Below are 21,794 nucleotides of genomic sequence, written 5' to 3'. Positions count from 1 at the left end.
AAAAATAGGAATGGACAGATTGTTGCAGCATTAGCAATTACTGCTAGCTCCACTTTTGACTAGCTAAAATATACAAAATCTCTCGTGTGAGTTGTTTGGTCTATAAATCCATGCCCGGCATTGCCAATCCAGCAACACCCTTGTGAACTGTGTGTAGGTCAGTTATGTTGTTGGTCTCAGGGTGGTTTACTCGGGGGACTAACAAACTAATTCTTCATCCCGTGACAACATGAGGTGCCTGGCAGCACAGACAAAGTGATGATTCACTAGCTCTATGTAAAGCAGCACTGGGAGCAGTGTATATTGTGTTCTGAGTGAATTATCTCATTTTTAAATGGCTTTTTAAAAATAAATAACCCGACCACCTACTCTATTAAAATCCTGTTGTAGTTTTGTTCAGAGAGCTCCTCCATAGCCCATGGCTCATGATCTGTCTGCTTCTCAAACTGAATCTTCCACAAACTCTCTCCTGTTTATAATTTAATTTTCTAACCAAATTCTCAAGCAGACATCCGAGTGAGTAGCTACTGCCACAGGCACAGTGACATTCAGAAAATACCATTGATCCATTTCTAAAAATGGATCTGTGGAAGGCGGAGTGTGATGAATTTGAAAGGATTACATTAAAGATCTGTTTGATATTTGATTCACCTCATCTGGAGTCAGCAGTGACCAAGACCTGCCCTGACTGGCTGTGGACCTGGCGACGTTTTTGTATCAGTTTCCGCTTGTTAATTTCAAGGTAATGCATCAGCAGTTCCTGTGAATTGATCATGTGCATACAAGAAATCAACAGCAGGCTTAGACCCAGTTCTGCTTAATCTGACCTTGTAGTTTTGACAGCGGAGTGTGGATGAAAGCACTGAGTAAAACATGTTCATCACTAGGCTATTGATTGAACAGGATGGATTCCATTGATGTTAAACCATGAATGATGGGATACAGGTAGCATTGTGGTTGTGTTATAATCCAAAGGTCTTGGACCAAATGACAGGAAAGAGTTTAAATCTCTCTGCAGCAACTTGGTGTCTTTAAAGAAATCTGGAATAAAAAGCTATGGAAGTGCCAGACGTTTTACGAACATATGAATAAGGAGCAGGTGTGTAGGCCATTCAGGCCCTTGACCCTGATCTACAATTCATTTAAGATCATGACCGATTTGATTGTAACCTCAAATGTTTATTCCTGCCTACCCCTTCCCCCACCCTGAAACAAGAATCTATCTAGCTTTGCCTTAAAAAAAAATTCAAGGATTTGTGTCCACTATTTTCCAGGAAGATTTCCAAAGATACAAAATACTTTGCTTCTCTGTTTTTAAATGGGCCACTCCTGATCTTTAACTCTGGATCCCCTCAATTCTTAGATCTTTTCTAAGAGGAGCTATCCTCTCCACGTCCATCCTGTTAAAACCCTTCAGGAACTTGTATGCTTCAATCAAGTCGCCTGTTACTGTTCTGCACTTCAATGGATACAGGCTTAATCCTGTTCAATTTGCTCATTCCACATATTAGTCTGGTGAACTTTCTCTGAACTGCCAGGATTTCTGCTTTCGGATCTGCAACGGTGACTCCTTCCTCTCCTCGCTCAGAATGTAGTTGTTCGGATAAGACAGGCTCACCTGTATTTTTTAACAGTAAGGGCAGTCTATCTGAATCAACCCTGGACAGTCTTTGCTTTTCTATACAATTGTACAGCAGGCAGCAATTTGTTTGCAGATATAAGGGAATCTGAAGTTACAACAGAGATGAAGATAAGATGCAAAGTCTAGTTAAATTCACTCATACTGGGTCCAGCTGACTGACTGACTGATTACCTAATTAACTTGTCACATGACCAGGCATTTGGTTTTATAAGGCTTGTCATCACTTTCTCATTCTTTTGACTTTTTTAAAATTTATTATTGGGTTCTCCTTCGGTTTTGAGGAGTTTCAGACTCCCTACACATTGCTGATGAAGAAACATTGAGGTGTAGAGGAAGAAAGCAGGCTTGAGGTGAAACCTAAATAAATCAGGAAGAGGAGGAGTCAAGCTGAGGTTTGGGAGTCCCCACATGGAATTCAGGGAGAGGGGAGGCAGAGGAAAACAAATACAAAAACATTCCAAGTTCCATTTTATAAGATGTAATAGTAATATGTTGGTAACCCCCTCTGGGGTCACTACAACGGACTTGAAATAAGAAAACTTTTGCACAAGGAGCCAGCGATGCTGCCAGATCATTTTTTCCACAATTCCAGAATTCCCAATTTCACTTATTGCCACTCCAACCAATTATAGTTGGCATCAAGAAGTATTGGCATTTCTCTCTGTTCACTGTAGTTCTGCATACCACTGTCACTCCTCTCTTCATTAATTTCTGATTTTGTCCACCCGTTCAATCCTTCTCTGATGGGGTCTGCTCTTTCCTGATGCTTCACTTTCTATGACCAGATTCTCACCCGACTTCCTCCAATCCTTCACGAAATGCTGGGACTTCGATTTTTCCTGCAAAGATTCCCAAGAATTCAGTCAGCCATGCTTGAGGAGGCAGAGTGGTCCCCCTCCGCTATGAACATTTTGTCTCTCTTTGGTCCATGAAATGGATGTACAAAGTAATCACTTTTGACTCGCAATAAAAGACCTTCAATTTGCTACTTTACTTCTGAAAATCACAAACTCTGCGTTTGACTTAGAAAGTTTTTTGTTACAGACTCGGGTTAGGGAAAAAATGGCTTCAATCTGGCCAATATAGACATACGGTGATGGTAACAGCGAATGGTTTGTGAAAGCACATACGGGGAATCTACATGATTAACCCTCGTCTGTTAAACCTAACACAGTTGTTCTGTCTACTTGCTTGCATGAATCGTTAATCGAGGGTCTAACGTTGTTTCTTAAATGCTGCACTTTGTACTGGAGAACCAAAAGTGAACCCTTGTGTTGTCCATGAGCACTTCTAGCTGTCTGATTTTCAGCGTGAGAATTTCCATTTGCCTTGGAGCTGGTTGATCGGTGAGGACAAATACTGTCGAGATATGTGATAGCTTCTCCGCTGATTTATGGCTTTCACTGGGAACCAGATGGACTTGTAAAACCTGAACAGGATCCAATGTAATACAAACAACATTTGATTGTGATGCTATAAACCCTACTTGTATCTGGGTGGAATCATTTCCCGAAACACCAATAAGAAATGTTGGAATCCTATATAATTTGATTTATGAATCATTGATGATCACAGTTGCATGGTTTTGGGTTTGCCAAGTGATTATAAATTGCAATGTAAATGTGAATTGCGCTGGCTAACCCCAGTTTTCCATTTCTAATAACAGGTATTGAGATTTCCCTGCCTCGACACAGATTCATGATGACCATGGTAGCAAATTTCATTGCAATGGGAGGTCAGCTGCTCATGCCAGGCCTTGCTGCCCTTTGTCGGGATTGGCAGATTTTGCAAGTTATCATCATTTGTCCATTTATTTTTATGATCCCTTACTGGTGGTAAGTGTAGTGACTTTTCTATTTTGAACATTCAATTCACCAGTCTCAAAACCTCCACCCCTGGCCTCATCTTGTGCCTGGACCTCCCTCTCATTCCCTGCCTCCTTGACCTGACACAACCTGTCCGTTGTCTTTCCCACCTATCTGCCTCATCCTTCCCACTACCCCCTACCTGCATCGACCTGTCACCATCCCACCTACCTTCCCACCCCACCGCCCTCTAATTATTTCCCAGCTACCTTCCCCCTCCTGATGAAGGGTCCCAACCCGAAACGTCGACTTTTCTGTTCCTCTTCAATAGGGATTTACTTGCTCCTGTATAAACAGGCACAGGCAAATTGACACTGTTGTGTTTAGATGTGCATGCCTTTAATGTGTAACTGTTAGTAAGGACTTCATGAAAGTATGCGAAGATTGATTCCAGTTCCATTGTTTGCCAGCTGTCTTTCTGAGATGTAAAACTGTCTACCATCCTCTGTAAATTTGAGTTCAGTTGAAGTTCTGTTGTTGGTATTGTAATTTACGTCTCTAGATTATCCATCACCTGACTTGTGTTGTCTCCCAGTCCGTCAATGCCTCTGTTTTACAGTTCTCATCTGTGTTTTAGAATTGTTCAGGGCTTCATCTTACTCCCCCGTTTTTCCAACCTCCTGTAGTCCTACAAGCCTCCCTACAATTTCCACACTCCTCCACCCATTTCTGGCTTCTTGAGCATTGTCGTGCCTTTTAGGGGGAGCTGATGGTCAAGTGGTATTATCACTGGACTGTCAATCCAGAGACACGGGTTCGAATTCCATTGTGGCACATGGTGGAATTTGAATTCAATAAAAATCTGGAATTAGGAGTCTAATGATGACCATGAATCCATTGTCAATTGTCTGGAAAAACCCATCTGGCTCACTAATGTCCTTTAGGGAAGGAAACTGCCATCCTTACCTGATCTGGTCTACACATGACTCCAGACCAACAGCAACATAGTTGACTTTTAACTATCCTCTGGGGTAATTGGGGATGGGCAATAAATGCTGGCCTAGCTGGTGACATCCTCGTCCTGAATGAATTTTTAAAAAAGTCTTCAGCTGCTCAGAAATTCCCTCCCTAAACCCTTCTGTCCTCATCCTTTAGATATCCCTTAAAACCTACTTCTTTGACCATTTTAGCTTGGTGTCCCCATTTAGTTTACCTGCGATGTGCTTTGGAACCTTTTATCGTGTTTTAACGAGGCCATCTTAAAGTTATTTTTGTTGCTTGTTCTGCTTTTAGAATTCGTGGTTGGGGTAAGTGGGCTACAATGTTGTGGCCTTCTTTCCAAAGGGCACGCTTTGTGCATGTTCTATTTCCCTGCTGAGATGATGAAATCCCAGCTCCTGTTCATCTATACTACCCATAGAGCAAAAGTATCGTTATTGGAGTAAACATTTTAATTGAGAACATTACCATGGAAGGACCAGAATCTTTGTCAAAAATTACAGCAAAAGTTCCCAGCATAGAATTCTTTACAAACTGGAATTGCTACTTGTGGTTTGAACAAGTCTGAACTGACACAAATCTGTAATTGTTGCTCACATGTTGAATTCCTATATATCGAAGGCTGCACATTAGGCCATTCTTGGATGATTTAACCCATGCTGACTAGAGTGTGGATGACCTGTGGATGTTAGCAAGATCGATTGGGATGATACTTAACACTAAGTGATGCTCTTTAATGGGTTTTCCTTTCCAACTTTTATTGCAATTCAAAACAAAATTTGCTTGTGCTGGACTCGAGCAGCGAAAATAATTGTCCACATTGAAAAAAATTGGAAACATTTCACAGCATCACCATTTGAATTATTTTACATCTAAGCCAGTATTCATTCCACAGTGTGTGCGATCCTTCACACGAATGTTTTCTGAATGATGGTGTCAATTTGCTTCTATCTTGTTAGAAAATATCCACAAAGACACAACATCCTGACAGCAAGTTGATGGCTATGGCAAAGTGACTGCATTGCCACACTGAACTCTCACATTCCTGTACCCACTGTCCATCAGCTGTGTCACTGTTTGATTCCTAGTTGCTTAACCAAAAAAAACTCAGTTTTCATTTTCTTGCATCCCCTGTTGCAGTCAGCTATGATGAGGATGTTACTGTTTTAATATTTCAATTGTGACTGATATTTCCAAGTATCTATCTGTGTCCAGATAGTTAGTTGTTGTTGGCAACTCATTCTCTTCGATTACAATGGCTGTAATCTCCAGCAGTGTTGGATTCTGATCAACAGTTAAAATCCTGTTTCATTTTGTTTTTCTGCCCCTGTTGCCTGGGGACAGAGACTGTTGTGACTTGGCAGCGTGATTATTCTTTAGGTTCTGCCAATTCAGTTTCTTGAGCTGTGCTTGTATCGACTGGCCTATTGAGCGCAAAAGGAAAAGTTAGTGGAGCCTTAAGCTCCCTAGATGTGATCAGCCGGTGAGATGTGTGTCTGAAATAAACTATCTCCTCCAGATTTAATGAGGCGAAAAATCGGAGTAGGATCTTCCACTCTCCAGCCTAGTTTTAGCAGTGGCTGGGGAAGTGAGCATCACTTCTACATTGTTTCATGAGGAATCGAGTTCCCTAGCGCCATATTTGAAGGGCACTGTGACAGGCGTTCATTCCCTGCAAGCTTTGGAGTGGACACCAGGATCTCCACGTCCTGCCCTCAACCTCTCTTTCCTCATTCAGCCTTTCCTCCTTTTGGTTAGACTGACCCATCGCCATTACACTCCATGCTCCCTCCTGCTGCCACCTGATCTCAATTGTGGTGCAGGCAAACGCATCCCAAAGAGGACAAAGCATCAGCTATATCACTGCCAAGCCCAGCAAGTTCACAACCTCGCCTATACTGCATGCCTCTTGATATACAGTCAGGATTTGAATGACATCTGTGTCTTGCTCAGGGTGAACTGAATTCGGATGGGGAAAGTAATTCTGGCCAATGGGCTGAATAGCCTGTCCTTGTGCTGGGATGGCTTTATGACTCTGCAGTACCTGATCGCTTAATAGTAAGACGGTGGGTGGGAAGGATTTGTCCAGCATGAAGGTTGGGGAATGCCCAAGTTCTCACTGTCGGTACTGGGAGAACACTCTCTCTGGTTTGTTTGCGGGCCACAAGAAATTAATAAATGTGTTCCAGGCCCTCTGGCTGTGGTCGCTTTCACAAATCAGGTTGTTATGCCTCTGATCAAGATTTATGGGGCTGAGAGTTAAAATTGTTGTCCTCCTAAGTGCATCAAAGGATGCATAGCCTTTACATAATTATGGGGACCTCTGGCACAAAAAAAGGGACGCAATAATTGTCTTAAGATTCAATCCCTGAAACTAATGATAATGTCTTGTCATTGATAATGTGTTGTAACCTTTTGACCTTTTATATCTGGGGCATTTACGGCATCAATTACTGTATTTACTTATACCTTGCCACCTTTCTTTTTCTAGCATTTTCCCAGAATCACTCAGATGGCTGTTGGCCACACACCAGCTACAAGCTGCCAAAGAGTTATTTCTGGAGTTTGCCTGCAATAATAAAATAGACATGGAAGATGATGTCAAAGAATTTCTTCCAGGTGAGATGACATTGCACAAGGTGGTCGAATAGTTTAATTGAACAGCCAAGTTGCTGAATGAGAGAAGTTCCAACTTCACTTTGTGCTCAAACCAATCATTTTATGTTTTTCTTTGTCCCTTCATTTTAGAATTTGATAAAGAGCCAAAGTTAAGGCCTAAAAAGACATTCATCGTCAAGTTACTTTATACGAGGATCTTGTGGAAACACATTTTGGTACTTTGCGTGAATTCGTAAGTACTTGTCTTCTTAAAAACAATTTTGAAAATATGTTCATCTTTATCATCTTTTGTGTTTTGCACGTTGGGTGCAATGATGGTTTCTGACACAGATTTGCAACAGGGACGATTGGAGAGTCATCAGGAGGAACCTAACCGATGTCTCCACGGGCTCCCTCCCCCACCACCACCACCCCCCCACCTCCCTGGTTTCTGACCCAGTTGTAGTAGCTGCTGCTCCCCTTGTTGAGATTGCCTGTTGAGCTAAGAATCAAACTTAGGGTCTTTGTACCTTTTACGTAGCTGCTACTTATCTATTTGACACACTTAGCTATGGCAAGAGCAACATAGTTCTGGAAGTTTGTGTGTACTTCCTTGTAGGAGTACAGTAGGCCAAAGGTTGAGAATGACAGTGAGTGTTAGTCATGAGCTACAGGTAAGTCAGGATCATACTCTGTGGTCTGGCAAAGGTTAATGAGGTGAAAAGTTAGTCGCCGTTTTGCTATTGGGAGAGGTGAATGTGGAAGCAGTAGGATAATAGGTGGAAAGATACCTAATCCAAGTAATTATAGAAATGTGTGGCTTGCACTAGACTTTTCTGGAGATTTCAAATTTAGAGATGGAGATGGGGGCGAAAGGAAAAGATAACAGGGAAACAAACTGAAAACCTTAAGTCTTTTCGAAAGCAGCATAAATCGTCAAGGTATTGGAGGAATTCACCAAGGAACGGGCCTGAGTAGGATCGAACAAGGTCCAAAGATTTGCCTTAAAGGCCCCCCACCCCCAGCACCCATTGGTGCTCCATTCATCCTGTGATAAAGTAAAACTGGTGGGACCCACATGGGTGAGCTAAGTAACGCCTTTTTATGTTCAACACGTCTTGCATGGACTCCTCCGTTACATTGAGAAGCCCATAAATCCAAGGAAATTGGGTCTCATCTGCCGTCTATAAAGTTTCACCTTTTGAAACTGTGTTTAGACAATGTCTTTGTCTTTTTTTTTAATATTTTAAACTGGTAGAATCATTGGGTGGAACCTTTGCTCCTCTAAGCCAGGTACTATTAGACAGGCGTTGCTGGTTAGAGTGCAGTGTGCCATCAATTCTCAAACATTTGCAAGGAGCAAACTCCAAACTCTGTGTAATTTTCCTGGTAAATACTTTTGTTCAATTGATAAGTTTGATGAATGGATTAATCGGGTTGACAAAGCTACAAGCAGACAAAGTTGCCCAATCTGTACAACAAGTCCAGTTCAGGAGATGCTATGGTATGAAGCAGCTTTGGATTAAAGACTGCATTTGTGATAGGTTATTTTATTTCCCTGATGGGAAACAGATGTAAGCACACTCAAAAGCCTTGGGAAATTCAGATGGTGGTTATAATATTGTTGAGGTTCGCTCTTTAATATTAGAAGGTCTTTGAAGTCATTAATTAGATGTCTGGCTGATAATTCACTGACCAGCATTGAAGATCATATTTGATAGAGACAATGGGATCAAATGGTCTTTTAACTTTACTGCATTACTCACGGCAGTATAAAATTAGAAGCCAGTTTTATGACTGTCAAGTAATACTGTGCAGCTGTCTCAATAACTTTTCTTGATTAATTATTGGACTAGTTTTAAAACTAATTTTCTTTGAGTTTTTTTTAAAAAAAAGCTCATTGAACGTGATTAAAAGGCACCATTTAATTTGGAAGATTTAAAGACATTGACATGTCAAATGCGCCTTGCCCTTGTGATTCAAGATTGTCAGGACTAGAGAAAATTATGCCCTTTTTTTAACCTTGCCCACCTAGTGGATGTGAAATGGATTCAGGTCAATGGAGAGTGAAATTGGCTGTTTTTAAAATGGACACCTCATCAAAACTCTTACCTTGGTCCACTGGCCTGGTTAGATTAAAGGTTTCTTTTTAAATTTAGCCCAATCAGAAGAGTCAAAGCAATGCAATCTTTGGAAATGGAGGCTGTATCTGCCACTTGCTACAGAATGAGGATTGTAGACACCAGCACATAAATAGGTATCAGAGATAGTAGGAACTGGAGATGCTGGAGAATCTGAGATAACAAGGTGTAGAGCCGGATGCTGCTTGGCCTGCTGTGTTCATCCAGCTCTACACCTTGTTATAGCGCACAAATAGGATTGGGATTAGACTATTCTGGTCTCTTAACCCTGCTGCACCATTCAGCAGGATCAAAGCTTCCACCAGCATCCATATTCTGTGACTCTCCTTTATGTTCTTCGATTTCTTTAGTCTCCTTTTTGTTTAGAATTTACTCTGACAGAGCAGCCAAAACACTTTGGGACAGAAAACCCTCAAAGGCACTCAAGGTTGAGTGAAGAAATGTCTACTTATCCCAATCCTAAATGGCAGCCCCTTTATTCTGAGAGTATGACCTCTAGATCCACTGGACTGTTAATCCAGAGACGCAGGTAATACTCTGGATTTGAATCTCCCAACAGCAGATTGTGGAACTTGAATTCAAAGTAAAAAAAGTTTTGGAATTAAGAGTCTAATGTTCACTATGAAGACACAGTCGATTGTTGGGGGACATCAAGTAGGATAGTTGGCATAGCCAGGTTTTCCACTTATCATCCAAAGGTTTGACGAGAACGTCATCCCAATCAATCCCAGGCAGCCTCACAGTCTGTTAATGCCTCCAGGAATTTTTTTAAAGGATAGAGAGTGGTGGGGGGTGGGGTGGAATCTTGATGGAGAGGTCAAGAGACAGGGGGACCCAAACATGAAAAGGCCTTTTTGAGAGACCTCCCATCCCATTTCTGCCCAAAGCTCTTGCAGAGTGACTTTTTTTTTCCCTTTTTGTTGAACTTCCTTTAGTTGGGCAGGAAGCAATGCTTAACTGGTCAATAATTGGCCACTTAAGGGCCTGAATTGAGCTAAATGTGGGCAGGTCATTCTTGACTTGCCCACGCCTCTATAAAATTGAGCATGGGGCGGGGTAGTGGGCATCAAGGCATTGGAAAAACCTGTTGGGGAATTTTACAGCAACCCAACACCTGTCCCTTGCCAGAAACCATGTAATTGTTTATCCGCACTCTTGTTCTCCTCTTTAAGAACTAATGATTCGATAAAGTCATCATTTTCTTTTTAAAGTTGAGGGACTATGGGCCCAGCCTACGTGATCAATGCTCATGCAGCAGTCTCATAAGCAGAATTAGGCCATTCAGCCCATCAAGTCTCTCTCTGCCATTCGATCATGGCTGATATGTTTCTTAATTCCATTCAACTGCCTTCTCCCTGTAACCTTTGAACCCCTTACTAATCAAGAACTTATCTAAATCTGTCTTAAATATACTCAATGACTTGACCTCCACAGCCTTCTGTAATAATAAGTTCCTCAGATTAACCATGCTCTGGCTGAAGAAATCCCCCCCCTCTTCTTGGTTCTAAATAGTCATCCCTTCACCCTGGTGCTGTGTCCCTAGATCCTAGTCTCTTCTAGTCCTATCAGCCCTGGAATCCTTTTGGTGAACCCTTGTATTTTGTCCAAGGCCAATTCAACTTTCCGCTGGTAATGAAATCAACTCGGTCATTGGAACAATATATCCTTTTGTTCAGAAGTCCGGTAAGTTGAAGATGTATTGAACCAAGTGTGAAATGAATGTATCTTGGATAAATTAAAGGATGATTTCTGTTGAATATCCAAACTGGCCCACTGTACATTTAGGGAATCCAAAACTAAACAGCATAGGTTTAAAAGTGAGAGGGAAAGATTTAAAAGGGACCTGAAGGGCAACTTTTTCACAGAAAGGGTGGAGTGTGTGTGGAATGAGCTGCCAGAGGAGGTAGTGGAGTTAGGTACAATTACAACATTTCAAAGTTATCTGGATGGGTATGTGGATAAGAAGGCTTTGGAAAGATATGGGCCAAATGCTGGCAAACGGGACTAGTTCAGATTGAAACGTCTAGTCAGTGTGGACTAGTCGGACCAAAGAGTCTGTTTCCAAGCTGTATGACTCTATATTGCTCCTTGTAGTCTCTGGCATGATTTTGTACTAAAAGATCATATTTGTACTGTTTGACTAGTCACCTTTTGTTTTACTGACTCAATTTCAAAGCAAATGACAATACAAGGGAATTATTATGTCTTTTTAGTAGAAAATGTGTTAGTTTGGTCATGCAGCATGAAGCATTCCAAACACCATAAGCCAGTTCTTGTGTATGTCCTCCAAACTGTTCTTTCCTGAGAGTCGCATTGTTCTTGCTAAGGAGTGTGCTGTTGTCTTATCTGCCAGGAGGAGTAACAGGAATCTACTCCAATTGTTGCAAGTACTTTTTTCCTTTTTCCAATACCTCCCTTCTGTTGCTTACTTCTGGGAGTCATGTAAATAGTCTGATCTAAACTGATTGGCCTTGTTGAGATAAATGTGTTTACTACCCATTTTCTGAAAGAAATTGTGAGCATTGATGTAAAGTTCGTTAGTGCTTAAAGTTGACTTTGTTAGTACTGAAGCAAGCTTTCACCTGACAATGTTTTTGGGAGGAAAAAAGCGTGTTCAACCTCCGGAGAGTAAAGTTTTACCTGTACCTTCCTGTCAATGTAATAAGCGATTGGAGAGACAGTTTCATTCATAATAATGACATCCTCTGAACCTCCTTTATTGAAGCCATTTTTGCTGTTGACCACTCCATGGTGATTTTTTTTTAAAAATTCAATCTGGAGAGGGGGGTGTCGCTGGCTAGGCCAATGTTTATTGGAATTATTGAAATTTTTGGAATTAAGTTCCACCATCTGCCATTGGGAGATTCAAACCCAGGAACCCAGAGCATTACCTGGGTCTCTGGATTAACAGTCCAGTGATAATACCATTAGGCCATCACCTCCCTGTATTGCACAATATGTATAATAACTGCCCATCAGCTAAGTACTTAATTCACCAGAAATCTTTTTGTCATCTCATCTTAGAAAATACCAATTGGTTCTGGGGTCAGGTTGCATCTAAGTTAGCAGTGTCTATTAACTTCATTGTCATTGTTTCTACATCCGCAATGGAGGTCAGTTGCATTAATCCTACCAAGTGAGGCTGTAAATGCTTGCTCGTAGCAATGCTCATTTGAAAGGCTATTGGAGTTTAGCTTGCCACCCAAAATTTGAACATGTCTGCAGTCTCAGCTCCTCTATTCTTCTTCAATGTTGCAGGCTTACAGGATTCGGGATCCATAACTGTTTTGCAAAGAGTCTGATGGAATGTGATGTGAACGGTCTAAAAAATTTCTACACCCACTACTATATCATGGAAGTGATTGGCATTCTCTCCTGTGCCGTCATGTGTGTCCTCGTGGGACTAATGGGCCGCAGAGGCACGTTGCTTCTCTTCACCATTCTCACTGCACTGGCTTCCCTCCTTCAGTTGGGCCTACTAAGCTGTAAGTTCTGGTTTTGCTCATTCTACCAAAGCCCCTACTTCTCCCTTTGTCTATTCTTTGTGTGCGCGTGTGCTGGAGGTGATGCTGTCTTTAGGGTTGCATTTTATTCAGGAGCAACTATCTCTTAAATTTTGCATGAGGTGGACAGATTCACTCTAGAGTTTTTAGATGATTGGAAAGGGAAAGGCGAAATGTTTTACTGCATTCCAACTTGCAGGTAAGCAATGCTTTAAAACTACCTTGGAAAATAAACTCAAAATACCATCCTGTGTTGTAGCAGGTCATCTAACAGTCTGCCATTGGTGCTTGCATTTCAAGATTGTTGTTGTTGGAAGTCTATGTTGATAAAGGAATAACGAGGGAAAACAAGTTATCCAGGATCTGAGTGAACTTGATTTTAAAAAAAAAACTTGATTTTGCAACCTTTAATTTGCTTGGGTTTTTTTTTCTTTATTCATTCATGGGATGAGGGTGTCACTGGCTAGGCAGCATTTATTGCCCATCTCTAATTGCCCAGAGGGCAGTTCAGAGTCAACCACATTGCTGTGGGCCTGGAGTCGCATGTAAGCCAAACTAGATAAGGATGGCAGTTTCCTTCCCTAAAGGACATTAGTTCAGTCAACCAGCTGGGTTTTTCCGACAATTAACAATGGATTCACGGTCATCATTAGACTGTTAATTCCAGATATTTATTGAATTCAAATTCCACCATCTGCCCTGGTGGGATTTGAACCTGGGTCCCCAGAACATTATCTGGGTCTCTGGATTAACAGTCCAGCGATTAATACCACGAGGCCATTGCCTCCCCGTTGCAAAGATTGAGATGTTGATTGAATTCTGAAAAATTACAGAACTACAGAGAAGGAAACATTGGTTTAAAGATGCAAAATTTAAAAATCTTTTCTTCTAACTTTTTAAAATCTCCTACAATTCAAATCTGAAGGAATCGTGTTCCACGTGGAAACTATATGACCACAAGACACAGGCAGATGTAGGCCATTCAGCCCATCAGGTTATCTTGGTCATTCAATGAGAGTGTGGTTTATGTGATCACCTTCAACTGCATTTTCCTGCCTTTTCCACATAACCTTTTGATCCCCTTGCTGATTTAAAAATCTGCCTTAGAAATGTAATGACCCAGCCTCAACCACCTTGTGCAATAAAGAACTTCACAGATTGACCACTGTCTGAGAGAAGAAAGGCCACCTAATCTGTTTTAAATGGGCAATTCCTTGTTCTAAGATTATGCCTTCTGGTTCTAGGCTTTCCAAGGGGAAACAGCCTGTCTGCCATGACCCTATCAAGCCCCTTAAGAAATGTACATCTTCCAACAAGAATGCCTCTCATTCTTCTAAACTACAAATGTTAATTTTTAATGCTGGTGAGGTTTTCTGCTAGTTATTAACAATTAGAAGTAATTAGGTTTGAAATGACTTTCTTTAACTTTCTGTGGCAAGTTCTGTTTCTATGTACTCGCTAAACGCAGGGACTCGACAGCATTGATTACCTATTAGCAATGAATCTGACAGCTAGAAGCTATTTTAGAAAAGCTAACAGGACTGGTGCAACTCTGACAGCAACCTTTTTGGGTGTTTGATTTTAACCTTGTATCCATCCCTTGAAAGTGCCAGTAGCCCCAATGCTGTTTTGACAAATGTTTCTAAGTATTAGTAGAGATTGAGCAAACTTGATATTTGGTCCTATGTTGCATGAGACTCTTGTTTTATTCATGTTAGAAGGCTATTGTAGTTCCCATGACCCATGATCACCTTAAGATTCAAAATAATTTCCATTATTTTTCTTTTTACTGATATTTTTCTCTAGTATTACATATAGTTCTACAGATCACTAACCTTGTAGTCTTTATTTGGTATACACAGCCACTTCCTAGGAACTTCTATTGCTCGCTTTGAAACTGGGTAAAGTTGCCCTGATTTGAAGTACATCCCAGGTTATGAGGAGAAACTATGGGAGGGGAAAAAGCAGACCTCTAACCATCCTTTTGTAATCCTCACCAACTGCAAGGTGTGATACGGGTGGACTACTAACATTATACAGCTGAGTAAAAGAAGGGATAAACTATGTAATTATAGGTCTGTTAGCCTAATGTCAGTGATTAGGAAAATGATTGAAACAACAACAAGCGATTGTATAAATCAACATTTAGAAATGGATTAATCGGGAGCAACCACGATAAATTTGTCAAGTAAAAGGCATGTCTGGTGAATTGATTTGAATTTTTTGAGGAGGTAATGAGGGGAATTTGGGAAGGATTTTGCGAAGGTTCTACATGGCAGACTAGACAGCAATGTAAGAGGCACTGGAATTGAAGGACAAGTGCCAAGATGGATCCAGATTCAGCTCAGAGGCAGGAAGCCAAAGGCAGTAATCGCTGAGGTGTGTTTTGTGACTGGATGGCTGTTTCCTTTTGGGGTTGTACAGGGTCCCTTTCCTTTTGTGGTAAATATTAATGACTTTATACTTAAGTGTAGGGGGCATGGTTAGGAGGTTTGCTGATAATTTAAATTGACTGCGTAGAGTCATACAGCATGGAAACGAACCCTTCAGTCCAACTAGTCCACACTGACCATGTTCCCAAACCAAACTGGTTCCGTTTGCCTACGTTTGGCCCATATTCCCCCCGCCCCAAACCTTTTCTATTAATGTACCTATCCAAATGTTTTTCAATGTTGTAACTGTACCTGCATCCACCAGTTCCTCTATACCACTCTCTTCAACCATCTTCCATCAGGCAGAAGATAGAAAAGTTTGAATATGCTGTACGGACAGCTTCTTCCCTGCTGTTTCGGGGATAGTAGGAACTGCAGATGCTGGAGAATCTGAGATAACCAGGTGTAGAGCTGGATGAACACAGCAGGCCGAGCAGGAAGGCTGACGTTTCGGGCCTAGATTCTGAAGAAGGGTCTAGGCCCGAAACGTCAGCTTTCCTGCTCCTCTGATGCTGCTTGGCCTGCTGTGTTCATCCAGCTCTACACCTCGTTATCTCTCTCCTTCCCTGCTGTTGTCCACTTTTGAACAGACCTCTCAAACGTTCATTCTGATCTCCCTTTGCACCTTCTCTGCGGCTGTAACACTGTGTTCTGCACTCTGTTCTGCTACCCTGATGCAGTTTGTATGGTACAATCTGGCTGTATAGCATGCAAAACTACATTTTTCACTGTGACAACAATAAATCAATCAATCTCTGTTTGTTTTTTTAAAAAATAGTTGCCCCTCATACCCTTTTGAAATCTTCCTCCTCTCTCCTTAAAAACTATGCTTCCAGTTTTGAACTCCCCACTGTAGGGAAAAGACCCTTGCTATTCACCTTATCTGTGCCCTTCATGATTTTATAAACCTCTAAGGTCATCCCTCAACCTCCTACACCCCATAGGAAAAGTCCCAGCCTATCCAATTTTATCTTTATAACTGAACCTTCCATTCCCAGCAACATCGTGGTAATTTTTTTCTGCACTCTGTCCAATTTAGTCATATCCTTACTAAAGCAGGACAACCAGAACTGTACACTATGCCAGAAGAGGCCTTACCAATATCCTCTACAACCTCAACGTAACATCCCAACTCCTATACTTAAATGTCTGAGCAATGAAGGCAAGCATGCCGAACTCCTTAACCACCCTGTTTACATGTGATGCAAATTTCAAAGAATTGTGTACCGCAACCCCTGAGTCTCTGTTCTGCAACATTATCCAGGGCCCTACCATTAATTGTATAAGTCCTGCCTTCGTTTAACCAAATGCAATACCTCCCATTTATCCAAATTAAATTCCATCTGCCACCCCTCAGCCCATTTACCCAATTGATTAAGATCTCTTTGTAATCCTAGCCTCCTTCACTGTCCACCATACCACCAATCTTGGTGTCATCTGCAAACTTATTAACCATGTCTCCTAAATTCTCATCCAAATCGTTTTATATAAATGACAAACTGAAGTGGACCCAACACTGAGCCTGGAACACCGTTACCCATAGGCCTCCAATCCAAAAAACAACCTTCCTTCCTCCACCCTCTGACTCCTACCATCAAGCCAAACTTGCCCAGAATCCCATGTGATCTAACTTTACTGACCAGTCTACAATGTAAAATCTTGTCAAAGCCTTTATTAAAGTCTGTGTCGACAACATCAACCACTCTGCCCTCATCAATTTTTTTGGTTACTTCCTCAAAAAGCTCAATCAAGTTTGTGAGATGCGATTTCCCTTGCTCAAAGCCATGCTGACTGTCCTTTTAATCAATCCTTTCCTCTCTAAGTGCGTGTAAATCCTATCTTTCAGAATCACCTCCATCAAATTACCCACCAGGTAGTTGATGGTTAAGGAAAGCTGTATACTTTGCGAAAATATCAATAGGCTGGTTAACTGGGCAGGAATTTGGCAAAGGAATTCAATCCAAAAAGGTGAGGTAACGCTTTTGGGGAGCACCCTATAGCAGGCAAGGCATTTTGCAATAAATGAGAGGATTCAAGAAGGTATAGAGGAACAGGGAACATTAGTGTATTTAAAGATTGATTAAAAGCAGCAGGGCAGGTAGACACAAAGGCACATAGGCTTTTTTGCTTTAGCCATGACATGGAGCAAGGAGACCCAAAGCCAAGGAAGTAATTCTGGAACTGTCTAAAACAGTAGGTTAGACCATAGCTAGAGTACTGTATATGGTTCAGCTCACTACATTGCAGGAATTATGTACATTAATGGATAGGGTAAAGAAGAGATTCACCATGAATGGAGAATCATAATTCTGAGGGAAGATTGAATAGTTTGGCGTTGTTTTCTTTGGAATAGGGGAAGCTGGAAGGAGATTTAATTGAGGCGCATATAATTATGCAAGCCTTGGATAAAGTGGATAGGAAGAATCTATATTAATTAGCAGAAAGATCAATACCTAGAGAACATAGCTTTAAAATAATTGGTGGAAGGGTTGTAGGGAAGTTAAAAGCTTATTGTCATCCAACTTGTGCTGGGTTTAGGAACTTATTGTCGGATAGGAAAGTAGAGGCAGAAACCCTTGTTTTTGAAGCACAATGAGTTGAATGAGTTTGCTGAAGATTATGCTCAAAGAGATGCACAGTGAAACTTTTTTTATTAAAAAATATCCATGAGATTGGTTTCATTGAGCAGTAAATGCTGGCCCAGTCTCTAATTTCCCTGGAGAAGGTGGTGAGCTGCTGCCTTGAGTAACTGCAGTCCTTCAGTATCGTGACACATTGGATGTTAAGAAGTAAGTTGCAGGATTTTAAGAAAGAAAGCGAGGTTTTTTTAAATATATTAAAGGCATCAGGGTATAAGGGAAAAAGCCAGAATATGACTTTGAGATACAGGATCAGCAAGATCATATTGAATGGTGGAGCACATTCGAAGGGCTGAATGGCCTAATCCTGCTCCAAGTTTCTATTTTGACCTTGTCAGTGAAGAAACAGGGACGAAATTCCAGGTGAAGATAGATAGCTCTTGTTATTGACCACGTATGCAATGGCTTGAATGGCTGCCTTAAATCTCCCCCGTAGTGTTCAGTTCTGGTTGCCCTGCTATAGGAAGGATATTATTAAATTGGATAGGGTTCAGAAAAGATTTACAAGAATGTTAGTGGGTCTGGAGAGTTTGAGTTATAAGGAGAGGCTGGAGAGGCTGGATAGGCTGGGACATTTCTCACTGGAGCGTTGAGGGGTGACCTTAGAGGTTTATGAAATCATGAAGGGCATAGATAGTGAATAGCAAAGCTCTTTTCCCTCGGGTAGGAGAGTTTAAAACCAGAGGGTATAATTTTAAGGTGAGAGAAGAAAACATTAAAGGGACCCGAGGGGCAGCTTTTTCACACCGAGGGTGGTTCGTATGTGGAACGAATTGCCAGAACCGAAAGTGGTAGATGCAGGTACAGACAAATTGATATAGTTTAGTTTGGGAAAGCTGGTCAGCATAGACAAGTTGGACCGAAGGGTCTGTTTCCCTGCTGTATGACTGATTCGAGTCAGAAACGTACTCTGAAATATAAAGCAAAGCATTATTTCGCACTTCCTCCCATCTATAAAACTGGGTCTGGCCAGTCTTAAGATTTGGAATCTTCTAAGAATCTCCATGAAAGTGTCTCAAGCTTTCTTTGTTTTCCCTTTGTGTGGTGAATGTGAATCCTCAGGTAAAAGGCAGCGCTCCATACCAACTTTGCTTCAGAAATGCTGATTGATAAATAATTTCTGGAATGGTTAATTTGTAAATTTATGTAAACATGAAATAATGTTTGAAAGCTACCCTGTGCTGTAACTTGCGGTTGGAAAAACCTGTTTGCTTATGTTTGTATGCAGATAGTTTCTTTGGAAAAGATATTTCCTCGAAATTGCTTTTGACTGGCCTATACTGTTGCTATTACTGTGTTTCTGTTTATCAATTTCTGCTGGGTGTGACAATGTAGTGAAAATATTGCACAAAGTATTGCAAGAAGAGAAATGTGTGTTTTTTTTTTTGTTTGAGCACTGATGACTAATTTTGTGCATGCACACACCCTGTATAGCCCTTTAAGACTTTTAAGTTTCAATGATCGGACTGTGTAGCTGAAACCATTCTGTGGCTCGAAGCAATAGTTCTATAGCTAAATGTCCTCTAAACCAAAGTGCTGGAGAAACTCTGGTCTGGTAGCGTCTTGGAGAGAGAACCAAGTAAGATTTTGACCATCCATCAGAACTGGATTCATCAATCAGAAGAGTTATCTAGACTTGAAACATTAGCTTGCACTCTCTCCATGGATCCTGCCCGACCTGCTGTAATCTCCAGTATTTTTTTTTTGTTTTCAGTACAGATTCCAGTATCTGCAGTAATTTGCTCCTAACCTACCTGTTTTACCTCTTCCTAGCTTACTGCTGACTAAATGTGGTCTCAACATAACAAAAGCTTGGGTAGCAGGATAATCATTCTACTGGGAGCTGCTCACTGAAAACTAGCACCTTTTTAATCAGATTTGCTAAGCTTTCTAATGTAGCCACAAATCAAACTGGACCCAAAGGGTGACACAGTGGCTCAGTGGTTAGCACTCCTGCCTCACCACACCAGGGACCCTGGTTCAATTCTACCTTTGGGGCATTGTGCAAACCCCACATGGACATTCTCACCGTGTCTGTGTGAGTTTCTTCCAGGTCCTCTAGTTTCCTCCCACAGCCCAAAGATGGGCATTTTAGGTGGATTGGCCATGCTAAATTGTCCATAGTGTCCAGGGATGCGCAGGCTAGTTGGATTAGCCATGGGAAATGCACGGTTATGGGGAGAAGTGCTGGGTCTGGGTGGGATGTTCTTCAGAGGGTCAGTGAAGACTCAATGGGCTGAATGGCCCCCTTTCTGCACTGAAGGGATTCTGTTCCAAGAACTGAGTGAGCTTTTGGCTACTTAAGTATTAATAATACCTTAATGTCATATCTATGATGAGTTGTGTCTGAGTTTTAACCCCATTAGCTCCTCCAGTTGCTTCTGTCTGGTAGCAGTCTGTCTGATCGACTAAACTCTGTGGCTCCGTGTGACAAAGCAGCCAGATTCCTAAAGCTGAAAGACAGAAATCCAACTCATCGAGCTCATCATTAAAAAAATAATAACTCCCATATGCTTCAGCAAAGGGGTGGGGTGAGACCTCACTCCCCCTGCACTCACTCACCCACTGTTTTTAAATATAAACATTCACAGGGGACTGTTGCAATTTGATGTCTCACAGTTTTGAGAGTTCTTGTTTGCCCGACCCAGCTCTTGCTAAGAATTTTTTTGGCCACAGAATGGTGTGCAGTGTGGGGGAACAATTAAAATGGTGAAGGAATGACAAGCTGCAAATTTATACCTGTCAATCCACTAACTTTCCAAACCAGTCTAGCAATGACCTAACGTCTCCTGACTGAGATTACCTGTCGGATTGTGTACCCCACCCTCAGTCAAGGATAGAAAATCAGGGTTGAGTCACTCTCGACTTGTCTCAGTGACATAATGAATTATTCATGCTTGCTGGTATAACTCCACATTTTCTCAATCTTGATGACGTGCTATAATATGTGCCATAACCTCTTACCTTTCTCCTACATCACAGCAGTGATGACACTTTAGCACCTGTTTGACTATAAACCACTTCAGGATACCGTATAGTTGTGAAAGGCATTATTTTAAAAATAAAGTTTTTATCTTTTGGTGTCTAAAGACATGCAGCACCATGGGTGCTAAGGCTTACGCCAGCTCAACCCTGGTGTGGCATTGGCAGAGGATCCTATGGGCCAAGTTCAATGTTGGGCAATGAAGTTGGACAGCGAAGGTGTTCGGTCAGTTCCCCTGACTAGTATAGTTCAAGCCTCACTATTTCAGAGCAGTGCGTTCAGGACACAGGCTCGGTAGACTTGTTTGGTGTTCTCATGGTGCAGTTGTTCCACACTGCCTTACTTGACTTGGACATTACAATTCCAGCTATTGCCCTGTCTGACTTGATTTCATCCTCGAGTAACAGGTTGCTGGGGATCAGAGGGTGCAGATATGTGAAGCTATTAACAACCTCCAGTGCCACATGACCAATGCTGATTGGCAGCATGTCACCATCCTGCACCATGGTGCTAATGGTCAAACCAACTCTGGCATCTATTGGCAGGACAAGTTCACCAACTTGGACATCATAGAGCATGCTAACTCCATCAGCACGCGCTCATTGCTAAGCCAATAACATCTCGGCCCAGCTTAGCCACTTGCATCGGATGAAAGATGGCCCATAAACCCAAAGACATTGTTTCCATGCAGAGAATTGGGCACTGGGTCAAGAGATCCTGACTGTCTAAATGTCTGCTACAAGAACACCAGCAAGCAAGATATGTACGTAACAGATAATGACCCACTGACAACTGGGAGACAGTTGCTGACCTCTGGAGGTTCCCCTCCTGAAAGGACACTGAAATTACAGGTGTGCAAAGTTCAGCTGACCGAGAAAGGGAGGCCAGTAAATTGCTCACCACCTCAGCAGACTGGCATGCTAGAGTTGGGCTCCTGAACTGTGCCAGGCAGTGCTTCATCACATAGTCGACCATCAAGGCAGCAACCAGATAGAAGGCTGCCACTGTCAGGCCAACATTTGTATTTTCTCCTTGGTTCTTATTGGTAATGA

The 21,794-nt window shown here is 41.7% G+C and overlaps 1 protein-coding gene across 2 annotated transcripts in view; it reads left to right on the top strand.

Moving 5' to 3' along the window:
• LOC109916022 (solute carrier family 22 member 23) overlaps nt 1-21,794 on the top strand; it is a 95,105-nt gene that overhangs the window by 52,351 nt on the left and 20,960 nt on the right. For both annotated transcript variants that reach the window (XM_048614052.1, XM_048614054.1), the window contains 4 exons: nt 3,309-3,477; nt 6,938-7,065; nt 7,195-7,297; nt 12,444-12,670. In XM_048614052.1, coding sequence (XP_048470009.1) covers nt 3,309-3,477; nt 6,938-7,065; nt 7,195-7,297; nt 12,444-12,670 — 627 coding nt within the window. The remainder of the gene's footprint in view (nt 1-3,308; nt 3,478-6,937; nt 7,066-7,194; nt 7,298-12,443; nt 12,671-21,794) is intronic.

Source organism: Rhincodon typus, chromosome 2, assembly GCF_021869965.1.
Source record: "Rhincodon typus isolate 14 chromosome 2, sRhiTyp1.1, whole genome shotgun sequence".
NCBI classification, from domain to species: Eukaryota; Metazoa; Chordata; class Chondrichthyes; order Orectolobiformes; family Rhincodontidae; genus Rhincodon; species Rhincodon typus.
This window is presented reverse-complemented; position numbering and strand designations above follow the sequence as displayed.